At 40.1% G+C, this 21,884-nt stretch overlaps 1 protein-coding gene across 2 annotated transcripts in view; it reads left to right on the top strand.

Annotated features, from left to right (window-relative positions):
* Nucleotides 1-21,884, top strand: part of IGF2BP3 (insulin like growth factor 2 mRNA binding protein 3) — a 116,671-nt gene that overhangs the window by 59,429 nt on the left and 35,358 nt on the right. For both annotated transcript variants that reach the window (XM_075050712.1, XM_075050720.1), the window contains 2 exons: nucleotides 13,573-13,624; nucleotides 13,717-13,780. In XM_075050712.1, the coding sequence (XP_074906813.1) occupies nucleotides 13,573-13,624; nucleotides 13,717-13,780 (116 nt within the window). The remainder of the gene's footprint in view (nucleotides 1-13,572; nucleotides 13,625-13,716; nucleotides 13,781-21,884) is intronic.

Genomic DNA, 21,884 nt, shown 5'->3' with positions numbered 1-21,884 from the left:
TGTCTGTTTACAAATCAAATATCGGCCTGGCATGGCCTGCCCTGGCAGCAGAACTGTGTGCGCGCTAAAATTAAAGAGGAGGCTGGAAAGGGAGACATTCCTCATGTTCTGGGCTGGTCTCATTGGTTCAACAGCATGTACCACTACTGCGCTGCTGGCATGGTAGCCAGCACAACTACAGTAGCACATTGTGCGCTGGTGGGTAAGAGCTCAACAATAAGGGACTGGAAAAGACCGCTTTCCATAGAGAGGTTTTTAGAAGGCTGAATATTACCAAAATAATTTCACAAAGCTATATAATCTGAAAAGCAACTGAAGTGACTGCCCTTGATCTGCTGCCAGACCTCATAGGGGTATTGCTTTCCACAGGCTACTGCAGCACACTCAGCCATGTTACCCCATCCCATAATTTTTTTTTTTTCTTTACCATAGCTGAGCTTACTATTTATGCTAGTTTGAAAGTTAAGCATGCTCTTGGGTAAGCAGAGGGAAAAGTGATTTTCCTGTTGCTGTGTGGAAGAATGGCCAAATGCTTGCATGTATTTTCGGGGTGGTACAGAGTGTTTGGATTTTACATTCTAGCAAAGGGTGTTCAGGTTTCTAACCCAGCCTCCGGGGCTGGCAGTAGCTCTTCTAGTGTTGTCGTCCCTCCTGCCAGGGATGTTGCGATGTCCTGGAGGGGACAATATGGCAGCCTTTTGATCTAAACGTCTCAAATCTGTTTAAAGTCAAAGACCTTAAAAAATGTTGGTAAAAGGTCTCCAAAGCAGTGGGACTTTTTTAAAGTAAAAAAAGCATCTGGAAATGGGATGTCCTTGGCTTCTCCTCCTGCCTTGCAGTTAGGAGCAGTAAGTTTGCAGAAAGGTGCTGTTTGTAGTCCTTCCAGGAGCTGTGCTGGCACAAATGCCCGTTCTTCATGTTCAGTGTCCATATTTTATTTAGTGCTACTGACACATTCTTGTTGCTTATTGGGAAGTTTGCTTCTAGCTTCATGGGGGGAAAGGGTGGTTTGGGTTTTCATGTTTGTTTTCTTGGCATTTTAAATATTTCTTGTCTCCTCTGGGATGCTGTGCTGTATGAGTCTTGTGGTCGTTATTCATAATTTAAGAACCTGTCTTTATAGTGGAACATGTGCAACGGGCCTATCTTTATTCAGTCAACTCTTGTCTGAAGAGCATCTTGGAGCACCTCTGTTCTGAGCACAGCTCTCCCACACTTTGTTAGAGGGTCTTGCCTGTCATGCTTCTGGTTTGTGTTTTCTTTTTTTTTTTTTTCCCCTCCTTTCAAGTATCTGGGTGATGAAAATCATGTCATCAGTGTTTTGTCTCATGCTTTCCAGCTTCAGTGCTTCTTGTATGTGGCTGTTTCTGTATGCTGAACTGTTTCCATCTCCCTGAAACCAAGCGTTGGTGTGTACATGTGACAGTATGTGGTTATACAAGAGTGTATTAGTTGATTTCTGAGGCTTCTGCTACTGCTTGTCTCCATCTCTCATTTATGTTCATCCTATGTTCCCTCATACCCAGAAGCTGCTCTTGTGTGGCCACTGACCTAGGATCCTGATCTTCCTATCTGGTTCCTTCCCTGAACTCATTGTGATGCAGTTCGTCCCTAAACTCTGTCCAGATTTTGGGAGAGCTTTCTTTCATAATGCCCCTCATATTTTAGAAGCATCTCTAGTACTTATTACTCCCACAGTAGCTGGTCACTTCCCCTACATCCTTTCCTACACATGTAGATCCACTTCCCTGTGAAACCTCTCCTGGATACCTCTGCCTTGCTCTTCATCTCCATTCCCAGAAGCCCAGGCAGCGGCTGGGCCACCACTCCTTGGGTTGCTGCTGTGGCCTCCCCAGTCTCCCAGCCAGGCTACATTTCCTTCAGCACTCAGGCTGCCTGTTCTTCATTTCTATGGCTAGGCACTAAGGAAAGCCTGCTCCGCCCTTTTGGAGCAGGCCAGGCTGGCTGAGGACAACCTTGAATTTCAACCAAAAGATCAGGTGGATGTTCCCTGCAACCCCCCCTCCCTTCCCCATGTGGCTGTTGTGCCCACTGCCTACACCTTGCAAGCCCTTTGAGGCAAGGGCCACCCTGTCTTGACGCTGCTTTCGTTATGTGCAGCTGCTGTTTAATGCAAGAGGTGTGTGCTGCAAATAGTTTGAAATAAATTTTTTCCACTGCTCCAGCGGTCCTCTACCACCGCTCTCTGCGTCTTCTTGCTATGCTCAGCTCTGAATAGCACATGTTTCATTCTCATCCAGATGCCAGGAGCAGGCATTTAAGAGCTGTGGCTCCCTAAATATTCAGCAGGCGAATAACCAAGATTTCTTAGTTCCTCTTACACCGCCTCCTCTTTCTTCTCATGTCAATAGCAAAGCACTGAAGTACTCTTTCCCTCTGTGCCTAAAAATCTAGTTCCCCTTCTGTTGGGCTGAGCATTTTGCTATGAATCAGTGAAAAATCAGAATGAAGTGTACATTCATACAGGCATATACAGGGGATTTACACTCCCACTTCCCTTATTTTAAACAGTGCTGGCTTTTTAAATGTCAAAAAATTTAAATTTTAGGCTTTTTAAGGAGAACAAATTGTTTTGACAAGAGGAGGTAGTTTATCGTATAGTGAATGTGAAACTGGTAAATAGTATACAATTTGTCAGTGCCCTGCAGTATTGTTCACTTTTACTCTTAATTTATTACTACTATGGATGTTTTTGATTCACGTTCAGGGGAATATTGCTGTAGTGAGTTAAAGTACTTTTAGTGGAGGATAGCCTGTGGAGCTACTTACAGAGCAGCAGTGAAACAGGACTGGAGCCATTTACCTGAATACTTGCAGTGCCTGTTTCAGAGCATAAGAAAGAAGTTGCATTGAAATTGAGTGTCTAGGTTTCTGGAAAATAACAGGTTTGGGTTTTTTTTTGTGTGTGTGTGTGGTTTTTAAGTCTCGCACCTGATGTTACCAAACTGCTTAGATGCTTCCACAACAGTGACTTTTGCAAAGGACAACTCTAATGGTTTTTTAGCTGTGAAAGCCTGATGTCTTGGGCAGAGCTGATTATTTAGTTGAATTGAAAACTTGGCTATAAAATGTAAGGCAGAGACTTAGGACTAAACTTTCCTGTGGGGCTATTGGAGCCAGTAAGAATAGAGAAGACCTCTGCTGCGTTTTATTTGATTTCTTGTGCTTTTTGCAAGTAGGCCTGAGGAATAGCAGGTGATTTAACTATGTTCCAGGCAAGATATTCTCTTTAAATAAAAGAACAACCACCCAAAAACTTATATCTTCCATGTCAGTTGCTAGTCCCTTTTTGCTCTATGAATTCCAGTGATTGTGAGGAATAAGGGTATTTCAGTTTTCAGGTCTGTGCAATTATAGAGTATTAACTACTGCATAGCAAGCAGAACAGTGTAAACTTGCCTCCTTTATGATTGCATCTCTTCTGTTTTCCCTCTGTAAGCAGGGAAAACCTATTCTAATTTCATTAATAATGAGGCTGTACAATAAACTTCAGGGTCAGAGAGCTTGCTGGTGACTGAATACATCCTGCAAGGTTGTGAATGGAAAACTCCTTCTACCTCTTTGTAGAAGGCTCTGAATGCAAATAGCTGGAAGTAGAGATCGCTCGAACCACGTTAGGTGTAGTTAACTCATTTAACTATGGCTGTTCTCCTTGAATTGTTTCAGTCATCTTACTTGTCATTCAATTGCTCCTTAAAAATTGACACTTTAAAGTAATTTATAGTCTGCAAGCTGTCAGCTAGCACTCAGCATTCACACTGTGAATTGTTTTGTTTGGGTATATATAGGTCAAATGGTATTGGCATAGTGCATCTATTGCAATCATAATTTCTAGTTTAGATAATTGCATTCAAAAGTTTGTGGTTTTTTGTAAGCATCCTCTTAAACCTTACCTTTCAGGTTAGTGTGTGAGTTGGTCATAATTCTAGGATACTTTAAGCTAGACTTGGAAATCTCATAGATCTTGGTAAATGTGTACTTAACAGAATTTCACAATAATATCTTTTTAACTTTTAGGTTTTTTTAATAACCTGGTTTTGAGTGTTTTAAATATGCATACTTCTATTTTTATGACTATCTGAATGTTTAGGTAGCTGCTTAGTTAATGTGTTTTATCACAAATTTTCTACACTCAAAAATCCTGTGATTCCCCTTTGCTTCGAGGTTCATGTTTCTACAGCTTGAAGGCTTTGCACTTAATTGTTGGTGTTTGCAAAGCTCTCATCTCTGCATTAGCACTGCAGAGACCTTTACTGTAGATTTTATTTTAACCTGATTCTGCAGCTCAAAGTGATTCAAATACTTGAAGGTGGTGTTCTTGTTCTACCAAGATCTCTCCTCCCTTCTGTTAAGCGTATATAACTGGTATTTTTGTCTGACCCCAGGCTTGAATCCTTGTGCCCTGCTCCAACCTCCTCTACTTCTTTCAGTGCCCAGTCCCTGCAGTGAGGACTAGATAAGGTTGTCCCCTTTCCTCCCCTCTCCCTGAAAATAGCCATACAAAACAGGAGAGGTGGGTTAAGAACAACTTGTCTTCTCCAGCTGTTGGAATGACTTTAGCAATTTCAGGTGTAGCTGTTACAACTACTCAAGTGACTGAGCTGCCCCATGTGTTATGAGACTGCTACTGATGATCTGCATTCAGGTACTGGAGTTTGCCATGCCAGTATAATAACTAGGGAGGTGATGTAGGTGACATGCACTGACAGCTCAAGGGAAAGTTTTGTATAAGAATATCCAGCAACCCAGCCCATGTGTCTCCTAAGCCTCTGTAAATGCAGATAACAAGTTCCTCCCTTCAACAGTCTCTTGTGTTTCAGAGATTCCTTGTTTAGAGGCCAAACTTACTCTTAAACGTCTGGTCCACAGCAGTGCTGTCCCTTAGTAGGACTGCTGGGAAGCCAAAGGCATGGCATGCATCCTATAGATGACCAATTTAAAAAGGGCGAAGGGGAATCCTGTAAATATAACTCAAGTAAAATGCTTCAATCTTTTTATAGCTTTTCCTGGTTATAAAGAGATCAAAGATATTCATGAAATGGTTGTTAAGGACTTATCTTTTTCCCAAAAGCTTGTCATCTTGAGTTTTGTGCACAATAGAGGGAATGTCTCAGATGTGATCTCCATCTGAGTTCTAATATACTTCATTTTTATCTGCGCTAATCTGCGAACTAAATCCATTTGACAGGATTTTCCTCTATGATTCCTTCTATAATTTTTGGGTAGTTATAAAAGATCCTAGAGGAAATGCTTAATGTTAGAATATGGGACAACCTTCCCAGGAAAGACTTCCCTGGTGTCAAGCACTGACTTGGCTCTGTTTCTACAATGTGCCAGCATACCTGTACCAGCAAGAAATTTTTATTTATTTATTTATTTATTTTTTGGTAAGTGTGGCCTCTTCATGGAATTATCCCTGTGGTCTTGTCGAGAGATTTCTTGGAACTTGTAATTGTTGATTGGTTCCAAAAGATGATTCAAAATTTGATTTTTAGTCTGACAGATTTCTATTATAGTTGCAGGTTTCTAACTTTACAGAAGTCTTTTTTTTTTTTTAAATGAATGAACTATTATTATGCTGAAACTATTATATCACACTAGCATCCACCTTGTAGAGCAGTAATGAAGTGGCATCAAGACTTTTTAATAGCTACAGAAAATAGCTTCCAGAAGTGCCTTTTTCACACACACATGTGCACACATACAGAGAAAAGTGTATAGCAGAAGTACAATTCTCCCTGATAAATCTTCCAGTTAAAAAGAATGCATTTTCTTTAATGATATAGAGTTAACAAAATTGGGAGGACTGAAAGGTGGAGGGGGGAAAGGAAAAACATAACTATTTCCTTTCTGTTTTTCATGGCACTGAGGAGGACATTGGAACTTGCACTGTGGGGCTGAGCAGCAGTCTTCCTGACAGAGACCACTGCTGGATGCCTCTGTGGGAAGGTGTTGAAACTGTCATTTAAAGCACCAGTTGTATTTCAATATAGTACTGTGAGTAAAACAGAAAATTCAACCTTTATCCCCATTTTCCAGACATTCTTTCAAAGTTTGCTGGCTCCCTTGCTTTTTGTGTTGTCTATCACTTAATCAAAGTTGGGCAATGGAAGCTCACTGGATAGCAATGCTTGTATAGCTTTTTTTTTTTTTCTTCCCATTGGCAAACTACAAATGAGATTGTAGAAGTAGTGAAGAGTGTTTCCACTTAAACTGGCCGCCTCAATGCGAGAGGAGGCAGATGAACATGAGCTAGTGTTGCTGCTGCTTCCCACTACGTTTCACAACACCCATCTGCCAGCCCGGCATGTGATCCTCCCCTCACGCTGAGCTGCAGAAATGTCCTGGTAGCCCGTCAGCCTGGGGAGGAGGGGGCCCCAGCAGTGCCCATGAGAAGGTCCTAGGAACAGGGATTAGCTGTGTAAAACAGTAGTTGCTGCCTTTAAGGACCAATCTGCATGGCGGTGCTTTTTAATTTTCTGGAAATCAGGATGGGTACTGAATCAGGAGTGTTTGCTTTAGTGCAAACCTGGTTCATAAACTCTGACATTATCTGAAACTGTTCTTGAAGTTACACCTTTAGTGCGAGGAGAGGGGAGGTTAATAAAGTATCGTAGCAGATATTGTGTGCTGCTTAATTGTATTCAGATAATGTTGCATAAATACTTATTTCTATGTTTTCATTTAATTTAGATGAAGGGTGAATAGAAGCTGCCAATTTGGCCATCTCTACACAATTCGTTATTTCATAATACCTGTATCATATTCCCTCTCTCTTTTCCAAACTGAATTATCCTGCTCCCTTTAATCTCTTTGTGAAGGAGGCCACCCATGCATCTAATAAGTTTTGGTGGGGTTTTTTTTTCTTTCTCTAAACTTTTCTCAAGTAGTCTTTTTTTTAACCTTGGAGACCATTTAATGCCATTTGTCAGCCTTGGTACTATGATTTTTTAATTTTTTTTTTTCAATCCTTTACCTCCTTAGTGTAATACACACTAACCTTTCCTCTCTATCGCACATTCAGACTATTTCCAGCTTAGGGTATAACATGGGAACATGAAAGCACACAAGAGCTTTTTGCCTGCTGCATTCAGTACCTGGGCTAACTTTGTAGCACAAAAATTTCTTTTGCAATTTATTCTATTTTCAGAGCTTCATTAGAATACTTTCTCTGTGAATGTTTCCATTGTATGAATTTTTATTTTAAAAAAAGGAGGGAGAGTGAGTTCTGATGTTGATCTTCATCTGTTTACCACGTTGCTTACACTTGTAGGATTCCTCTTAATTGTTTCTTTAGAAGCTAACCTCCTTCCATCTGTAAATTATGCTGTAAATTATACTTTGTGATTTTTGACTTAACAGGACCTACCTTAAATCTGCTAAGTGTTGTTCTTGAATACTAGTGTGGTTTTAAAGTATATAGTCCTCTCTTTCTGTTATCTTTTTATTTTATAAACATGGGGTGTGTGTGTGCATACACACACACAAATTCAAATGGTCCAGCAGTACTATCTTGAAATACTTATAAACACATGTGGTATGTGGAGTTGGTTACAATAGTTGTAGTCATGGTTGCATGTGATGCTCTAGCTGAGACCTATTTTAAATTGCTTTATATCTTTTGCATAATTTGAAACACCGAAGTTGGAATAGTCCACAGCATCCTTTACCTCCTTATTTTTTATTTGAGCATTTCAGATGTGCCAAAATGAGAGCGAGTGTTTGTTCTTAGCACTGTAGGGAGGGACGTTGGCTTGGGCTGGAGGATGGCTCTGCTGTCAACTAACAAGTCCAGCGTGTGCAGTAAAGATGACTTGTCTGTAAGACTCGTGCCCCAGTTGCTCACCACACACTTTCTTAATTTTGCAGCAAGTTAAGGACTTTCAGGAAGACAAACCCCTTTGGTCAGGGGAATTGAATGCTGCCATGGCAAATTGAAATCTGCATGTTCTAGTCTTTGGTGCTGGGCAAACTATTTAAGCGGTAGTTGCCATTAGTTGCTAACAGTGTGCTTAGTCTTCAGTTTGTCTCATGTGACGAGCCTCAGGTCTCTCTTGCAGAAGTGCCGTGTTCTCCTTGCTACTGAAAGTGGCTTTGAAGCTGTGCTTTGAACACACAGACGTGCTGAGCACTGTGGAAAATCAAGCCCTCGGTGTCCAAATTGGTCGCTCAATTAGTAGTTCCTTTTGACAATTTTGGCTTTGCTCTCTGTGGTTCAGCTTTACGTTCTTAAAACCCTGGTAATGCCACCTAAACAGAATTGTATTATAGGGTAAACTTATTAATAGTTTTGAACATTTGGATAAAACTGTAAGTTCCCAGGAGAAGAATTCACTCCAGGGTTTGTATGGGATGTGGTAAATAAGCCAGAGTTATTGTTTTCAGGCGCTGCCTTTCTGGTGTGTGCAAACAATGACTTCAGCAGCTTCCAGACTTATTTTTCTGATTCTTCCAGACTATGGTCATGGTTTCATGAGACAGTAAACTGGGTATTGGAGGGCCTACAAGATGAAAAACACCATCACCACATGCTGCAATGCATTGGGCCATTGCAAACTGGTGTTGCCTATTCAAATGCCTCCATAAGGTTTTGGAGAAATAATTTTGTCCTGGCAGACTGTGTTCTGGTTTGAGTTCTCCATGTCCATGCTGCCTTTACAAGGGACCTACATGCTCTGACCTTCTTTTGGTGAAAATGGGTGAAGCTGCTGTTCTTGTGCTCTGGCTGGTGGGCTGGGAGGTGTGCCAGGAGACCTGGTGTCAAGCTCACTGGTCTGCCATGGCCTCCATGCAGGTGATGCAACATTATCCAATTACACCTTTAAAAAATGGCTGTTTCTTCAGGGATTTATTAGAGGCTTCTTCATAATTAATTTTCTCCGTAAAGCCATGCTAGCCCTCTGTTGAGGGTGTGGCTTTTACCAACAAAAAGACTATGCCTAACTGAAGGCGTTTTGAAAAACCTTTTTAACGTTGTCTGTTGTCAGTGGCTGATGGGGCTGGGAGAGTGATGGTGGTTCTGCTGAGGTCTTGTTTCAATAAAGTAAAAAATATGCCAGCTCTGCTCACACTGTGCTGCGTTAATATAATTAATTTTAAATTACCTTTTTTTTTTGTGGACCTAAATATACTGACAGAGCACTTGAAGTGTGCAGATGGCATTAGTGGTTCAGCCAGGCTTGCTATCTTGGAGTGGTATCAGCATTGCTCTGCACCCCCACCCCTTCCTTTCCTTACCTGGCTCTTTTGTTTTCTTTGACCCCACCTCTTTTAAATCAGAAAGATGCTTGCACTAACAACTTCTTCTCCTTCCTCGTATTGTTGCCTGACTCTTTTTTTCCCTTCTTTTTGTTAAATCACCCAGAACACTGAAAGTCTTTGCAGCCAAAAATTTCCACGTGGTCTTTTACTGAATGACCCTAATTCTCCTGTCTCTTTTTCTGCTTCCACTATTTGTGATTTCAGTGGTGTTGTCTAATTTTAACTCCCAATCAACATGCCAGGAGTCATGGAGTTCTAATGGATTTACTCTATGTGAGTGGAGAAAATAACTGCAGGTTCTACAGCACCACTCAAAGTTCCCATTGATAAGTGTGTGTGTGTGAGAGAGAGAAACAGTAAGGAAAACTGTACTTACGGACCAGATGTCTTGAGACTAATTTGCTTATGGTGTAGGGCAGAAATCCTACCGCACTGTAAGAAGAGGTGTATGAAATAGTCTGTTTTGAAAGTGCAGAAAACAACTGCTCTGGTTTGTTCAAAGGTGCTACTTATAAACCTGTGAAATCTGCATAAGAACCAGGATATTTTAATGTGTGCTTCAAGCTCTCTGCTCTACTGAAGAGTAATGTTTCCTTGTTTCTTTTTTCCTTGTAAAGCAGCCTTGATTTGTGGGGCTTGGTGTAGGGTAATGCTGTTTATAATGAAGTCAGAATTCGCTTTTAGAGCCTGATGAATGAAAGTCCACAGTATAAGACTGCAGCTTTTTGTGAGAGAGACATCTGTGCTATAACAAGAGCAGGAGACCCAATTTAGACAAATGCTAGAAGGAGAGCTCAAGAAAAGGAAAGACTTTTTTTCTAGCTTAGATTAAATATTTGTACAAATAAACTTTTCTTTTCAGCTGCTCATCAGAATTGCTGCTGCACCACCAACTTGGCTTTGAATTTTGTTCTGATTGCCCAACAAGGCTGTACACGAAGAGTGTTACGGAAGAGCAGCTTAAACAAAACATGTTTGTTTTGCAGCAGAACTAGAGGCTTTGGGCTAGAGAGAAAAAAATTTGGGGAGAGGGAAAAGACAGTGCAAAGAGAAATATGAACAAATTAAAGATATGAATAGAAACTGGCTGTTGCAGTAAATACATGTGAAGCAAGAAATATGCAGGAGTTGAGTTCTGTGTTTTGAAAGCGAGTTACAACAGAGGATCTGGCTTTGAATACAGTCACAATGACTTTTCCCAACTGGATCAGTTGGTTCACTTAAAAGTGTTCTTACCCATGAAGCTTGCTCCTCGCACACACATGCATATACCCCAACTGCTGCTGAAACTTTTTTACTAGTGCTTTTTAAATACAATCTGGTAAAAGGCTACCTCTGTGGTGTTGATCACACTTGAAACCTTGCTTCATGAGAGTGATGGTGATGAAAATGCAAGTGTCTGCTGAGGACAGTGCTGCAGAGAGCAAGTGTCTTTGACCCAAGAGGATTGTTTTTCATTTTGGTTAAAGAAAGCTCCCATCCTTCGAGGAAACTTCTCATAAATCTATTTGGTAAAGCAACTCTTTTAAGAACATGGGAATTCAAATCACTTGGATTAAAGCCCAGATGGACACCATCTCTGAAATGACTCTGAAGAGGATTAAGGAGCAGCGTAAGTGGAGAGTTCCTGGTGAAGAGGGGTGGGATGCTGAATGTGTCATCCTGGGCTATTCCTCAGCATTAACAGCAAAGGAGCCTTTTGGTTCTTGGGCTTCTTGGAGCAGATACAAGGCTAGTGTGTTGAGAGGTTTTTGATGGCTGATCAGAAACATGCTGAAAGTAGTAGTTTTTAGAGAGAATGTAGCATCTTTAAAAAGTTGTGTGGATTCAGGTTTAAAGCATTTCTTTTCTTGGTGAAGCTGGCAACTTTAATATGTGGGTCTTAATGTAAAGGTATGCTTAGCCAAGAATATAAATTTAATATGGCAATAACTTACAAAATATTAATTATTATCCAACAACATCTTGTGGTACCTCTGGTATTCCAGCTTTGCTCTTTTCCTGTATGGTTAAGGATGAAAATGAAATTCTGTGATTTTGAAGTAATGCAGCTTTGGGGCAGAGTGGGGATGAGCTGGTGGTCCGCACAGTTTAAATGTAATAAAAAATTATCTTAAGTAAAGATGTTAGCTCACATCATAGTGTGGTCTGCTGTGTGTGGGTGTTGACATACTGTAGGGACAAAGAAATTGCTTTATCAGACTAATGAACTCTTCAGTATCCTATTTCAAGTAAACATCTCAGAATGGATCTCTAAGCCAGGGACTTGCTTTGCTTTTCTTGTTTTAAAACTCTGACTCCACCTGTGATTCTGTTCACTTGCTGATTTCAGTGGAGGCACAATTACCACTTAAGCTGTCTATGGAAGAAGGCTTTCCTCTAATCACTTGTGGTGACTCTCCTGGCTTGTGTGGAAATATGGCCACAGACCTGCAAGACCTTACAACTCTCCCACTCACCTGTGCCAACATTTCAATTGTCTTAAAAAGATCTTCCAGAGAATTTTATTTTAATCCCCTGGAACATCTCTGCTTCAGTAATATTTAGTGAATTTCAGAGCAAACTTTTCCTTAGGTAGTCAGATCTGTCAGATCTGAGGAGTGGCAGAAAAAATATTTTTTAGGGGGTGGAAAAGGCAAACTCTCAGACTAGGCTAATCTCTACTTGTAGGAGGAGAGGACAATTAACAAATTGTCTATGAAAACAAAAGAGTTGCCAAGAAAATTTACTAGACCCTGTACAAGAAGGATGGGGAAATTCTGCAGTTAGTAGTAGCAATGCACTGCTCCAACTTGGTGAGCAGTACATTGCCTTTTAAATACATGGTTTGAAATATTACCTTTGAAATGTCTGTGTGCAATTTCAATTTTAGTAGGTGGTAAAAATTGGAAATTATACTGATTTAAGTTGTCATTAGGTTTGGGCAGATAAACTGCGATTTATCTTAATGTCTTTTAGATTGTAGTAAAAGTATGTGGTACATTAATAAATTATAATTTTGAATTCTTAATCTCATGAGGATGTAGAGTCTAAATTTTACATTTTTAGGGACTGGGGTTTTGTGCACACTCCATTGCTGGTTGTAGCAAGTGGAAGCGTAAAGGGTACTGCAATGAGAAGCTGCACAGATGCATTTTTATGCCTACTGCTTTCCTTCTGTCCTTGCTTCCTTGTTTCCTTCCTTTCCCAAAAGGGTTTCCTCCCTTTCATACTGACATTTTGCCCTAAGAGACTAACTGAAGAGAAGAATGGTACTTCAGTCACAGAAGAGATTGCAAATTTACTTTTTCACTTCTTGGTGTAAATGCTGAACTTTTTGAGCATAATTTTAATTCTTGAGTCAAAACATTAGGATGCAATAAACTACAATTATGTACTTCTGTGCTAGTTACTGCCACAGTCACTGTCTTCTGGAACATTATTTCTTACCAGGAAGAAAATAAAGTGTATACCATGTGAATTTTAGAAGTGATACAACTGTGTGTGTTTTACTAGAATATTCTGACACCTTGATTTTCCTAAAAGTGTCATTGATTCTTGCCCCTTCTTCATCCTCTATTTGACTAGAATAAAACAAATTTATGCCAGGTAAAACTACTTTATTTGAATTTCGTTTGTCCCTTGTCATATGTTTTTTTTACCTGTTCCTCCCTAGCTTTCTACCAAATGACAAATTAATTATGACTTTCAAATAATTGTGAAGATAGTGTTGCAAGTCGTTCCTCTGGAATGGGTCTTTCAGAAAACTGTCAAAGTAATTGCAGAACAGCTCTTGATGTGCTGGTTATTCTGGTTAACTTGTCTATGTAGGCAAGCCCCTACTAAGTAAGAGAATAACATTTTTATGTATGACCTAAGTGTGTTGGGAGGAAAAAAAAGCCCCAAATGGTAGCAAAGTTGTATATATTTGCTTGGGATACATGGAAAGGTTTTATTCCAGACTTGCTCTTCTTGAATTCTTCTTGCCTCTGCTTTAGCCTACTCTAAGGTGACTTAGATTTATTTTCAAAGTTTGGGACTTACAGTGTAGTGTGACTTCTCAGAATTATGTTCTGTATTTTCACATTCACGAGGTTTTAAACAGAGATTTTTCTGATGTGAGAAAGAAAACACGCAATGTGTGCTTGTTATTACCAAAATAGTTAACATTCCTTTCTTATTGGAGTGGATGTCTTGAATGCTGATAATAATAATTCTGATAAAATTATTACAAATTTTAGTGGTTTACAGGCTTTTTTTTGTTAATCTGTTTTGAAATTGAAATCTGTCATTTCTTTTCCCTCTTGATAGGTGCTGGATAGTTTGTTAGCTCAGTATGGAACAGTGGAGAACTGTGAGCAAGGTATGGCTTTACTCTCAAATGGCTTTGAAATTTGTAGTGGGAAGGGAGTGCATACTTTACTTAACATCTTTTCATTGTGTTTTACTCTCTAGTGAACACTGACACGGAGACTGCAGTTGTAAATGTAACATATGGCAATAAGGACCAGGCTAGACAGTAAGTATCTAATTTACTTGTTAATGTCATCTAACTTGCATTTTGGAATTCATGTTGTTGTGATTTTATATGTAACTTCGCTTCTGATTTAATTTATCAGTAAAATTTTCATGTAAGCATGAAACTTTTAAGAAAGTCTCTTGGTCTTCCCCTCACCAAGTCTTGTGTGCTTTACCTTAATTTGCTATTTTTTGTTATCAAGTTTTCCTGCACTTTAATAAAAAATAAACTAATAATTTTGAAAATTGAAATTTGGGGTGAAATTTTTTGACTGGGGAGGGCAGAAAGTGATTTGCCAATTACAGGATTGGAGTTACTGCCTAGTGATTTTTAGCCATGTTTTAAAAAAGCTTTGTGATGCCCTCCTACAGTGTTGGTTGTTCTGTGCCTGTCTTCTGGTTAGCAGCTGTGCTCTTCTATTTGTTTCTGTTATTTTGCTATGACTTTCCCTTAAGAAATTATTATTTTTTTAATTAGAAAAATGAATACTGTTTCCAAACACACAAAAGGTGGTAATCTGAATACATAAAATAATTTATTTGGGCTTTTTTAACTTTAAGCCACATATTTTATGCTTGCTTATGTCTTCAGTAATTGATAACTTTTAATCGAGATACTAAAATTTAAAAATATAATGCTTTACTTAATCAATGGTTGTATATCTTCTTCCTTTAAACATCCATATTATATATTATGCTATAGGTTTAATTTTGCTTTTCCACCACGGCTAGAAGAAAGACTTGTGTGTTCCCTGATTTTTTTTAATCTGGTGACATTAACATATATTTGCCTTTTTTCTAGCTATAGCAGGTTAAACAAAACCAAATGCATGTAATAGCCTACAATGATCTTTTTATTTTAACTTTGAAATTTCTGCCACCTTGTGGCTAACTAAAATCAGCAGTTAAGATGCAGAGTGTGCTTATGGTATGCATTAATTCAAAATTACAAATGAAATAATATTTGTACATATAATTAAGTAATTATGACTTCTGTGTAACTTGAATGCAACACATGTATTTAATCTTTCAAAGTGTTAGGTTACTCATTAGTGTATTCTAAACAAATGTGATGGGAAACTTGTGTCAGTGGTGTTCCCTTCGTACAGTGGAGCTGAAGGGAGCAATGTTTTCCTTGAATTAACTATTTAACTTTTCTCAAAACCTGAATTGTTCAACAAGTTCTTCTTCAGGTTCATCTGTTGTTTTTAATTCTGTTGCACAGTAGTTAAGAAAAATGTTGAGTTTCTAGTTCTGAAGAAACCTATGGTGCAATGTTCAAAATTAATGCTACATGTGCCAGTTCCTTCTTTGAAAATGTAAGAAGGAAGTACCTAAAATACCATGGAAAGAAGCATGATGCATATTTTTGAGCTGTCATCTGTGATGTGGGTTCCTGGACTTGAGCACTCCCTTCTGAAGTTAAAAACAACAGCATACAATTTCTCCTCCCTCAAACTGTACTTGTTAAATTTTAAGGTCAATCCTGAGGAAATGCTGAGATAAGCCAAGACTGTGAAGAAGCGTCCGAGATAAAATATTGTTTTGCATGAGAAATCACATGACAATAACTGAAAACATCTTGAGTTTGAAGCAGGTGAATTAGCATCCAGCATCAGTGTTGGAGGAGGACCTGAAGCAATACAGGTTGAATGATGACATAGAGTTTGGTTGCCTTGAACAGGTAGGGCAAGTGGAGGAGCCTTGATTTGTTTTTGTGAATGCTTTGATATGGACACAGGGTTTTTCTAAGGGGATGAATCCATTTTCTGTACAGAAAACCTTAGTTCAGGTTGACTGGGTTCAGGATGCAACCTTGCAACCATTTAGAAACCCTGAAGAGAGGAAGGGGCCAAATAGAGGTTTTCCAAAAACCTGTGAGGAATTGCAGTGAAGAATCACTACAGCACCTATGCGTGTGTGACTTTTCCACAGTGACTGTGGTGGTGTTTCAGCTGAACGGTTTTCCCAGACATGACCTAGCTTTGCTTCTTGGAACTGGCTGTGGTGGACAGCAATGGCTGTGGAGGGGGAGTGGTATACAAGTGCTGATAGCTGATAAAAGGCAGTGTTGGTCAGCCTATGCAGTACAAAGGAGTAACAAGAACTGACTTTATCAAAAACTGTTTAGAGTCATTGAGAATCAGCTGCTGATTCTCAAGAAATGTATTTTGAGATTTAGCTGTTTAGGATAAGTGATGCTCTTAGCCATGAGTTTTGGAGCAAACACTGTGACATGGAGTTTTCCGTGCTGCCGCATACAGTGGGTCCCCAGTTCTAATTGTGCTTTTTCTGTACTTTTTGCAACACACATACTAACCTCACAGTTAGTAGTGGTGACTGACAAAACATGCAAAGTTGGCTGCTTCCCTGCTAGATATAGACTGTATGGCATTGCTGTGCCTGTTGGTGTGCGTACCGGCAATGCTGTGCAGTGAAGGTGCTGTAGCACAATCTGGAGATATTTTTGATAAGCAGTTCTAAACACGTGTGGTGTGCATTGCTTGGGGGATGTTACTTTTGAACAGAGCTTTTGGTTCCACCCAGCTGGGAAACTGAGCCTTCTGTCTTGCAAGTCTAATTGTTGTGGCAGAGGGTTCTTTTCTCTAGGTTGGTTCTGCAGTTGCAGTATATTCAATACAGGGCTGCATCTAAAAATTAACTTGGAAACTGAAATCGGTGAAGAATGCTGCAGTCCTTTTGAGAAACAAGTCTAGGGCAGAGCATACAGCACCTAAAATCTGAGAGGTGCGCAGTTATTGACTTCTAGTTGGAATGGAGGTCTTTGGCTTTGACCTGTCATAGTGATGGCTCTCTTTCCTAGCTGGACAGGCATGAGGCTGTCTTGGCAGAAAAAGCAGGATGTTGCTCCTTGTCTTTATGTGGCCAGAGCAGGGGAGCCAGTGTGGTAGATCAAGTGCTTGTGGGAAGCCTGACAGGTTTGTGGAGGGGAAAACCACCCTTTGCTCTCTGGGACTGTGGGTAGGGAGGAGAAGGCTGGGACTGCCAGGGCATCTCTGTGACCCCGTCCCTCCTCTCCTCTCCTGCGAGCACTTGGGAGGAGGAGGGAGTTGTTCCAACTTGGAAACTGCCCCTGCCACTGTCCTTCCCAGAAACTGGAGAGGGCCTTATAAAGCATGTGCGTGCTGCTGTAGCAATGCAATTGCTGAACGTCGTGGTGGGTCATGGAGTATTTGTAAGAGAGGAGTTCAGAGGGTAAGTGGAGAAGCCTGGAGCCCACAGTTCAGTTTGAACAACCCAACCAGCTGCATGCAGGTACTGAGGCATCTTGGGACCTGCTTGCCAAAGGGCAACCCCTCTTATCCCAATATCAATCCCTGACTGCAACTAGTAGGACATGTTGACTGTGTCCTTGTGATATGCTGCCACCTAAATTACAGCTGTTTATCTTCAAAAGTTACACCACCTCCTCTTTCCCTCCCCAAAATGTTCCAGTGTGTAGGCGTCTAGTGCATGCTACAGGATTTAGCTCTACTGAGGATTTTGGAAGGGAAATTTTGTGCAAAGTTGGCCTCATATATGGAGTGGCTGTATATTGTTTTAGTATGGGGCTAAGTGTTTATTCTTTTATCTTATTTTTTTTAGCTCAGGAATGAGGTAGGTGTGTTGGTTGCATCTCATAACTGATGGTGTATTTTAAATGCAGGCTGCAATGTGAAGAGCTCAGGATCTGTGTCTTTGCAGATATAAGTAGGTATATAACTTTGAGTGTTAAGACACTAGTGGTCACCTTTTAATTAGAATACTTGCAGAAAGAAACCATTTTTCTTATTCTTTCAATGAAGCACAAAGCTGTGTGTGTCTGCACACAACATGTATCCCTGATGACTGAATAAGAGTTCACATAACTAATACTTTTACGTGCCATCATGGGTCAGGGCTACTGTTGCCATAGGAACGATAATACTGAAAATTCAGTGGTGTATGCTTATAAGCTTAGATTCATTTTTTTTGCTTTGTTTTTATTTTCAGAAATACTAATGAAAACTATATTTTTATTTAATGCAAAAACCCATCATTTTGCCAAAGAAAAATTACCATGTATATCTGTCTTCTCAGTATGCAAATGTATCTGTTCAGGGAGGAAAAAAGAAAGGTGGTGTACGTACAAGCTGCATGTGGGAGTGAAATATGTTCTCCATCTAGTGCTTAGTGTCATTGCGTTATCAATGGGTGAATGATTTCCAGCATAAGACTTGCTGGTTTTACTGTATTCATTTATCTGGAATGTTTAACCTCTGCTAGCATCAGAAGGGAGAAGACTGGGCAAACATCTTCTCATAGGGAGCTCATGAGAGGACAGTGGAGAGATCTCATCTTGATGGGAAAAACTCAGGTGACTAATTTACAAAATAAACAAATATTTGTTTAAAGGTTTCATTTTTATGTAGGGATCCTTTTACTTCTGAGCACGTGTCACGTGAACATAGGCCAGGCTGCTATACCTCTTAGCAGAGCTTAGGCAGTAGCTGCTGCAGTCTCTTAATGAATTTGTTTTTATAAAAAAATTCTGAACTACACTATGAGATTCCTGTGTACCAGCTCTTGCTGGTATATGAAACAGAAACATTTTCCATTTCCACTAAATATTAATTTTTAAAGAATATTTGGAGGAGGAGGACACCTCTTAGTGAGGAAGCTCACTGATTTTTCCTCCATCTTTGTCCTCATTAAGTGACAGTAGCCCTCATGTAAAAGATAGTTTGTGGGTTGTTTCTGTAGGTACCAGTAGTGCCCTCTGACAGAGGTAACCTGCACAGCCTCTATTAACCTGTGGTTCTGGAAGGAGACCCCCAGCCCTGTTTGGGAAGGCAGAAGTCTTTGCAGAAAGGCAGAGGTGGTGTGGTTGTGGTTTGGACTGGAGTTTCTGAGGTGGTCAGTCAATGTGAGTATGTGCTTTACAAAAGGAGCTGGAGTTACCATGTATTTGGTGGACTGCAACAATGATGATAGCCTTGACTGAAACAGGTGCCACTACTGCTGGGAAGAACCAGTCACTTGCTTTCCTCTGAGGCTCAGGCTTTCCCAGGGAGCGGGGATGGCTTCCTGACAGCAGCTACTGCCCTAGATGCTGTTTTACGGGAATTTTACATCCATCTAGAAGATAGTTGTTAATCACTGATCTCTCTTCTTGGTTTGTTTTTCCTCCCATCCCACCCCCCCACCCCCCAGCAGTGCCTAAATGCCTCTAAAATTTTAGGCTTATTAATGGTGCTGACGGACTGCTGAGCCATCACCTTGCCCTATTCCAGCCCTATGTTTTGTGCCATGAAATTGATAAAAATTAGTTCAGAACAGTTAAATAAAGGTGTATGACAGTATTTCAAAAACTACTGAAAACTGTCAAATGCTGGAATGTGAAGACCAGGCTCAACAGCCAAAAGTGACTTTTCAAAAGCTGTGGGCTTGTGTCTTCTGCAAGAAATGCACCAGAACTGTGTATTGGGTGCATCACTGAAAATTAATCTTGGCATTCCCCTGTGTATGCCCAAATCAGTGCAGAATGTGGGACCACCTACCCAGGAAAAGTCAGTTCCACAAAAGGCTTGGGAGAGCAGTGTTTAAGTACTGACTCTTCTTCCGACTTCTCATCACTTGAACAAGTCAAACTATATAAAACAAGTTAGCCTATAAAACACAGAGAACTCTCTGACTCAGAGGGTGAATTAGTTATTTTAAAGTTTTCTTTATAAATGTCTAGACTAGTTTAAACAAGTGATACTACTGTTGTATCTCTAGTATACTAGAGAAATGTAGCCATTTATAAATTGTTCTTAAGTAGAAAAATTCCAACCTTCCTTCCAGTAAAAGTATGGCGCATATATATGCCATTTGTTGCTGTATAATGTTTGTTGTGAAAGCATAATAGGTATGTAGCTTGGTTACAAACAAAAAGCCTAGTTTTTTCCTTCCCTACCACTTCTAAGGAAGAGTGAGAAGGCTCATGCACTGACTTAATGTAAGATTTTGTATTAGTGCTGGGATTCTGGTCTAAGACGTTTTAAAGCCAGAAGAGATTGAAGCATTTTGGGAAAGAAGCAATGTCTGAACTTGTCAAATGAATGTGTGGAAGGGAATGAGTTGGACTGGATGTCAATCCAGAGCCTACCAGCATGTTCACGAAATTGTTGGTGCTCATCTCTCCAACATCTTGAGGTTTGATTCCAAAAGAAACAGGGCTTGTGCAACTGTACTGTCTGGTGGTGCCATTTCCCTCCCTAGTAGCAATTCAGCTTTTTGGCTGCTTTCAGTAAAACTTGACCCAGAAATAGAGGTCTCGGGTATTTACAACCAAAAAGAATTTAGTATGTTCAGGTTGCATAAAAGGGAAAGGCTCCAGTCCCCTTTCCCAGATAGGATCTCCATGGAGAGAGACTTCAGAGAAATGCCTTTCAGGCATTGGAAATCTATGCAGAAACTAAAACTTGAGAGATAAATCTATAGGAACACAAGTTTCACTAGTCTGGCTGCTCATTGCCCTTACTGTTTTGTAAACGTGGCTTTCTGTGTTATAAAATGCTCTTCAAAGTCCATGGAGTACAAGTTAAGAAATGTCAGCTTTGAAATAGCCTCAGCAAATTTTAATCCAGCTCTTTTGCCATATGCTGTAAGAGATTCTTCTGTTATGGGAACAATTACACTCCTGCCCTGTTCCCAATGGACCTGTGTGTCTCATTTGATGAACAGAAGTGTTTAATGAGCAGCGATCAGTTATTCAATATTTTACTTTCCTTGTTGTTCATTGGCATTGCCTTCAGCCTTACTTATCACCAGCCCTTATTAAACACTGCTCCAAGGACACAAATTACTTGTTTTCTCATAAGCTTTTTACTGTCCAACTGGAGTATTTCGAGGACGCTGGTTCAACCTCTGGGAGATGAGGGGCATGTTATCCTCAGTACCCATATACCACTTCTTACCTGCAAAGCTGCTGCTTGGCTTCAACAGCCGCTTGAGACCCAGACTGTCAAGTGGGACATCCAGGAGATGAATAGTACTTTTCACTGGCTGCCCTTGAAAATTTAGGTGATTGGCTAGCATCACCCTTCATCTCTGCAGTAGAGGTGGATTAAAAGTGTTGCTGAGGGTAGTGTTTGGTAAACTGGCAGTAACCACTTGCAAATATGCATGAATGGAGTGACTGGGTTAAGTTTCTGAATTTCAGAGGACTTCCTCCAGAACATATGGGTTTTGGAGCTTTTTAACTAAAATGTTGGTGGGCTCTTTAATGTGACATGGAAACCTCCTTCCTCCCACTACTGTTCTTAATTTAAATTTTGTCTTTAAACAAAAATCCATCAGTAATCTTTGGTCCAAGATGAAGCCTGGCATTTATGAACTACCCCAAATCAATGCATGTTTCAGCGATATCAATATATCGCTCATAATAGTATGCATTCTGTAGCGAAACTTGAAATGTCTTTCTTGGGTGAACGTGTTAATTTTATACCACTAGATTATCAGTGTGTTGCATGTAGTTTAGTTATTCCTACTGTTTCCCAGATATTTAATCATATTGACTCTACTCTGTGAGTGGAAGATCTTCTACCTCCCAGAAATCTGTCATTTTTAAGTTTAGAGTTGTGCTCCCTCTGAGAAGAGGAGGAGACCAGCAGGTCAGGTTGACTTGCAAACTTGGCCCCACCTTAGTTAGAAAGAGGGGCTGGGCAGAGAGACCACTGAGCGCCTGGGTAGTTATTCAGTGTGATGAACTGTGGTACAAGTGCGTTGTGTGCATTTGGGCAGTAACCCTCTGTGATATTTAATAGAGGGCTCCGCTTTGCCTAAAAGCACAAGAGAACTTGAAACATGGTTTAAATGCCTTCTAACACCTTTTTATCTATGGAGAGTTTAACAGGCGTGTTGGCTTTAATTTCCCCGTTAACTTCTAAACCTGCTTAGAACATGACTAGTTGGTAAGTTGCAAGGTGCTGTCGTGGTCTGCTAAGTGGTGTTTCAAATGTCATTGACTGGCTTTGAATGCTTTCTTTCCTGCTGAGAATGAACCAGGAACTGTCTTTCATATCTTTTTTTTTTTTTTTTTCCTCCTCCCTGTCATAGCTATGTCAGTTATTGCAAAAAAA

This window comes from Buteo buteo, chromosome 2, assembly GCF_964188355.1.
Source record: "Buteo buteo chromosome 2, bButBut1.hap1.1, whole genome shotgun sequence".
NCBI lineage: Eukaryota > Metazoa > Chordata > Aves > Accipitriformes > Accipitridae > Buteo > Buteo buteo.
This window is presented reverse-complemented; position numbering and strand designations above follow the sequence as displayed.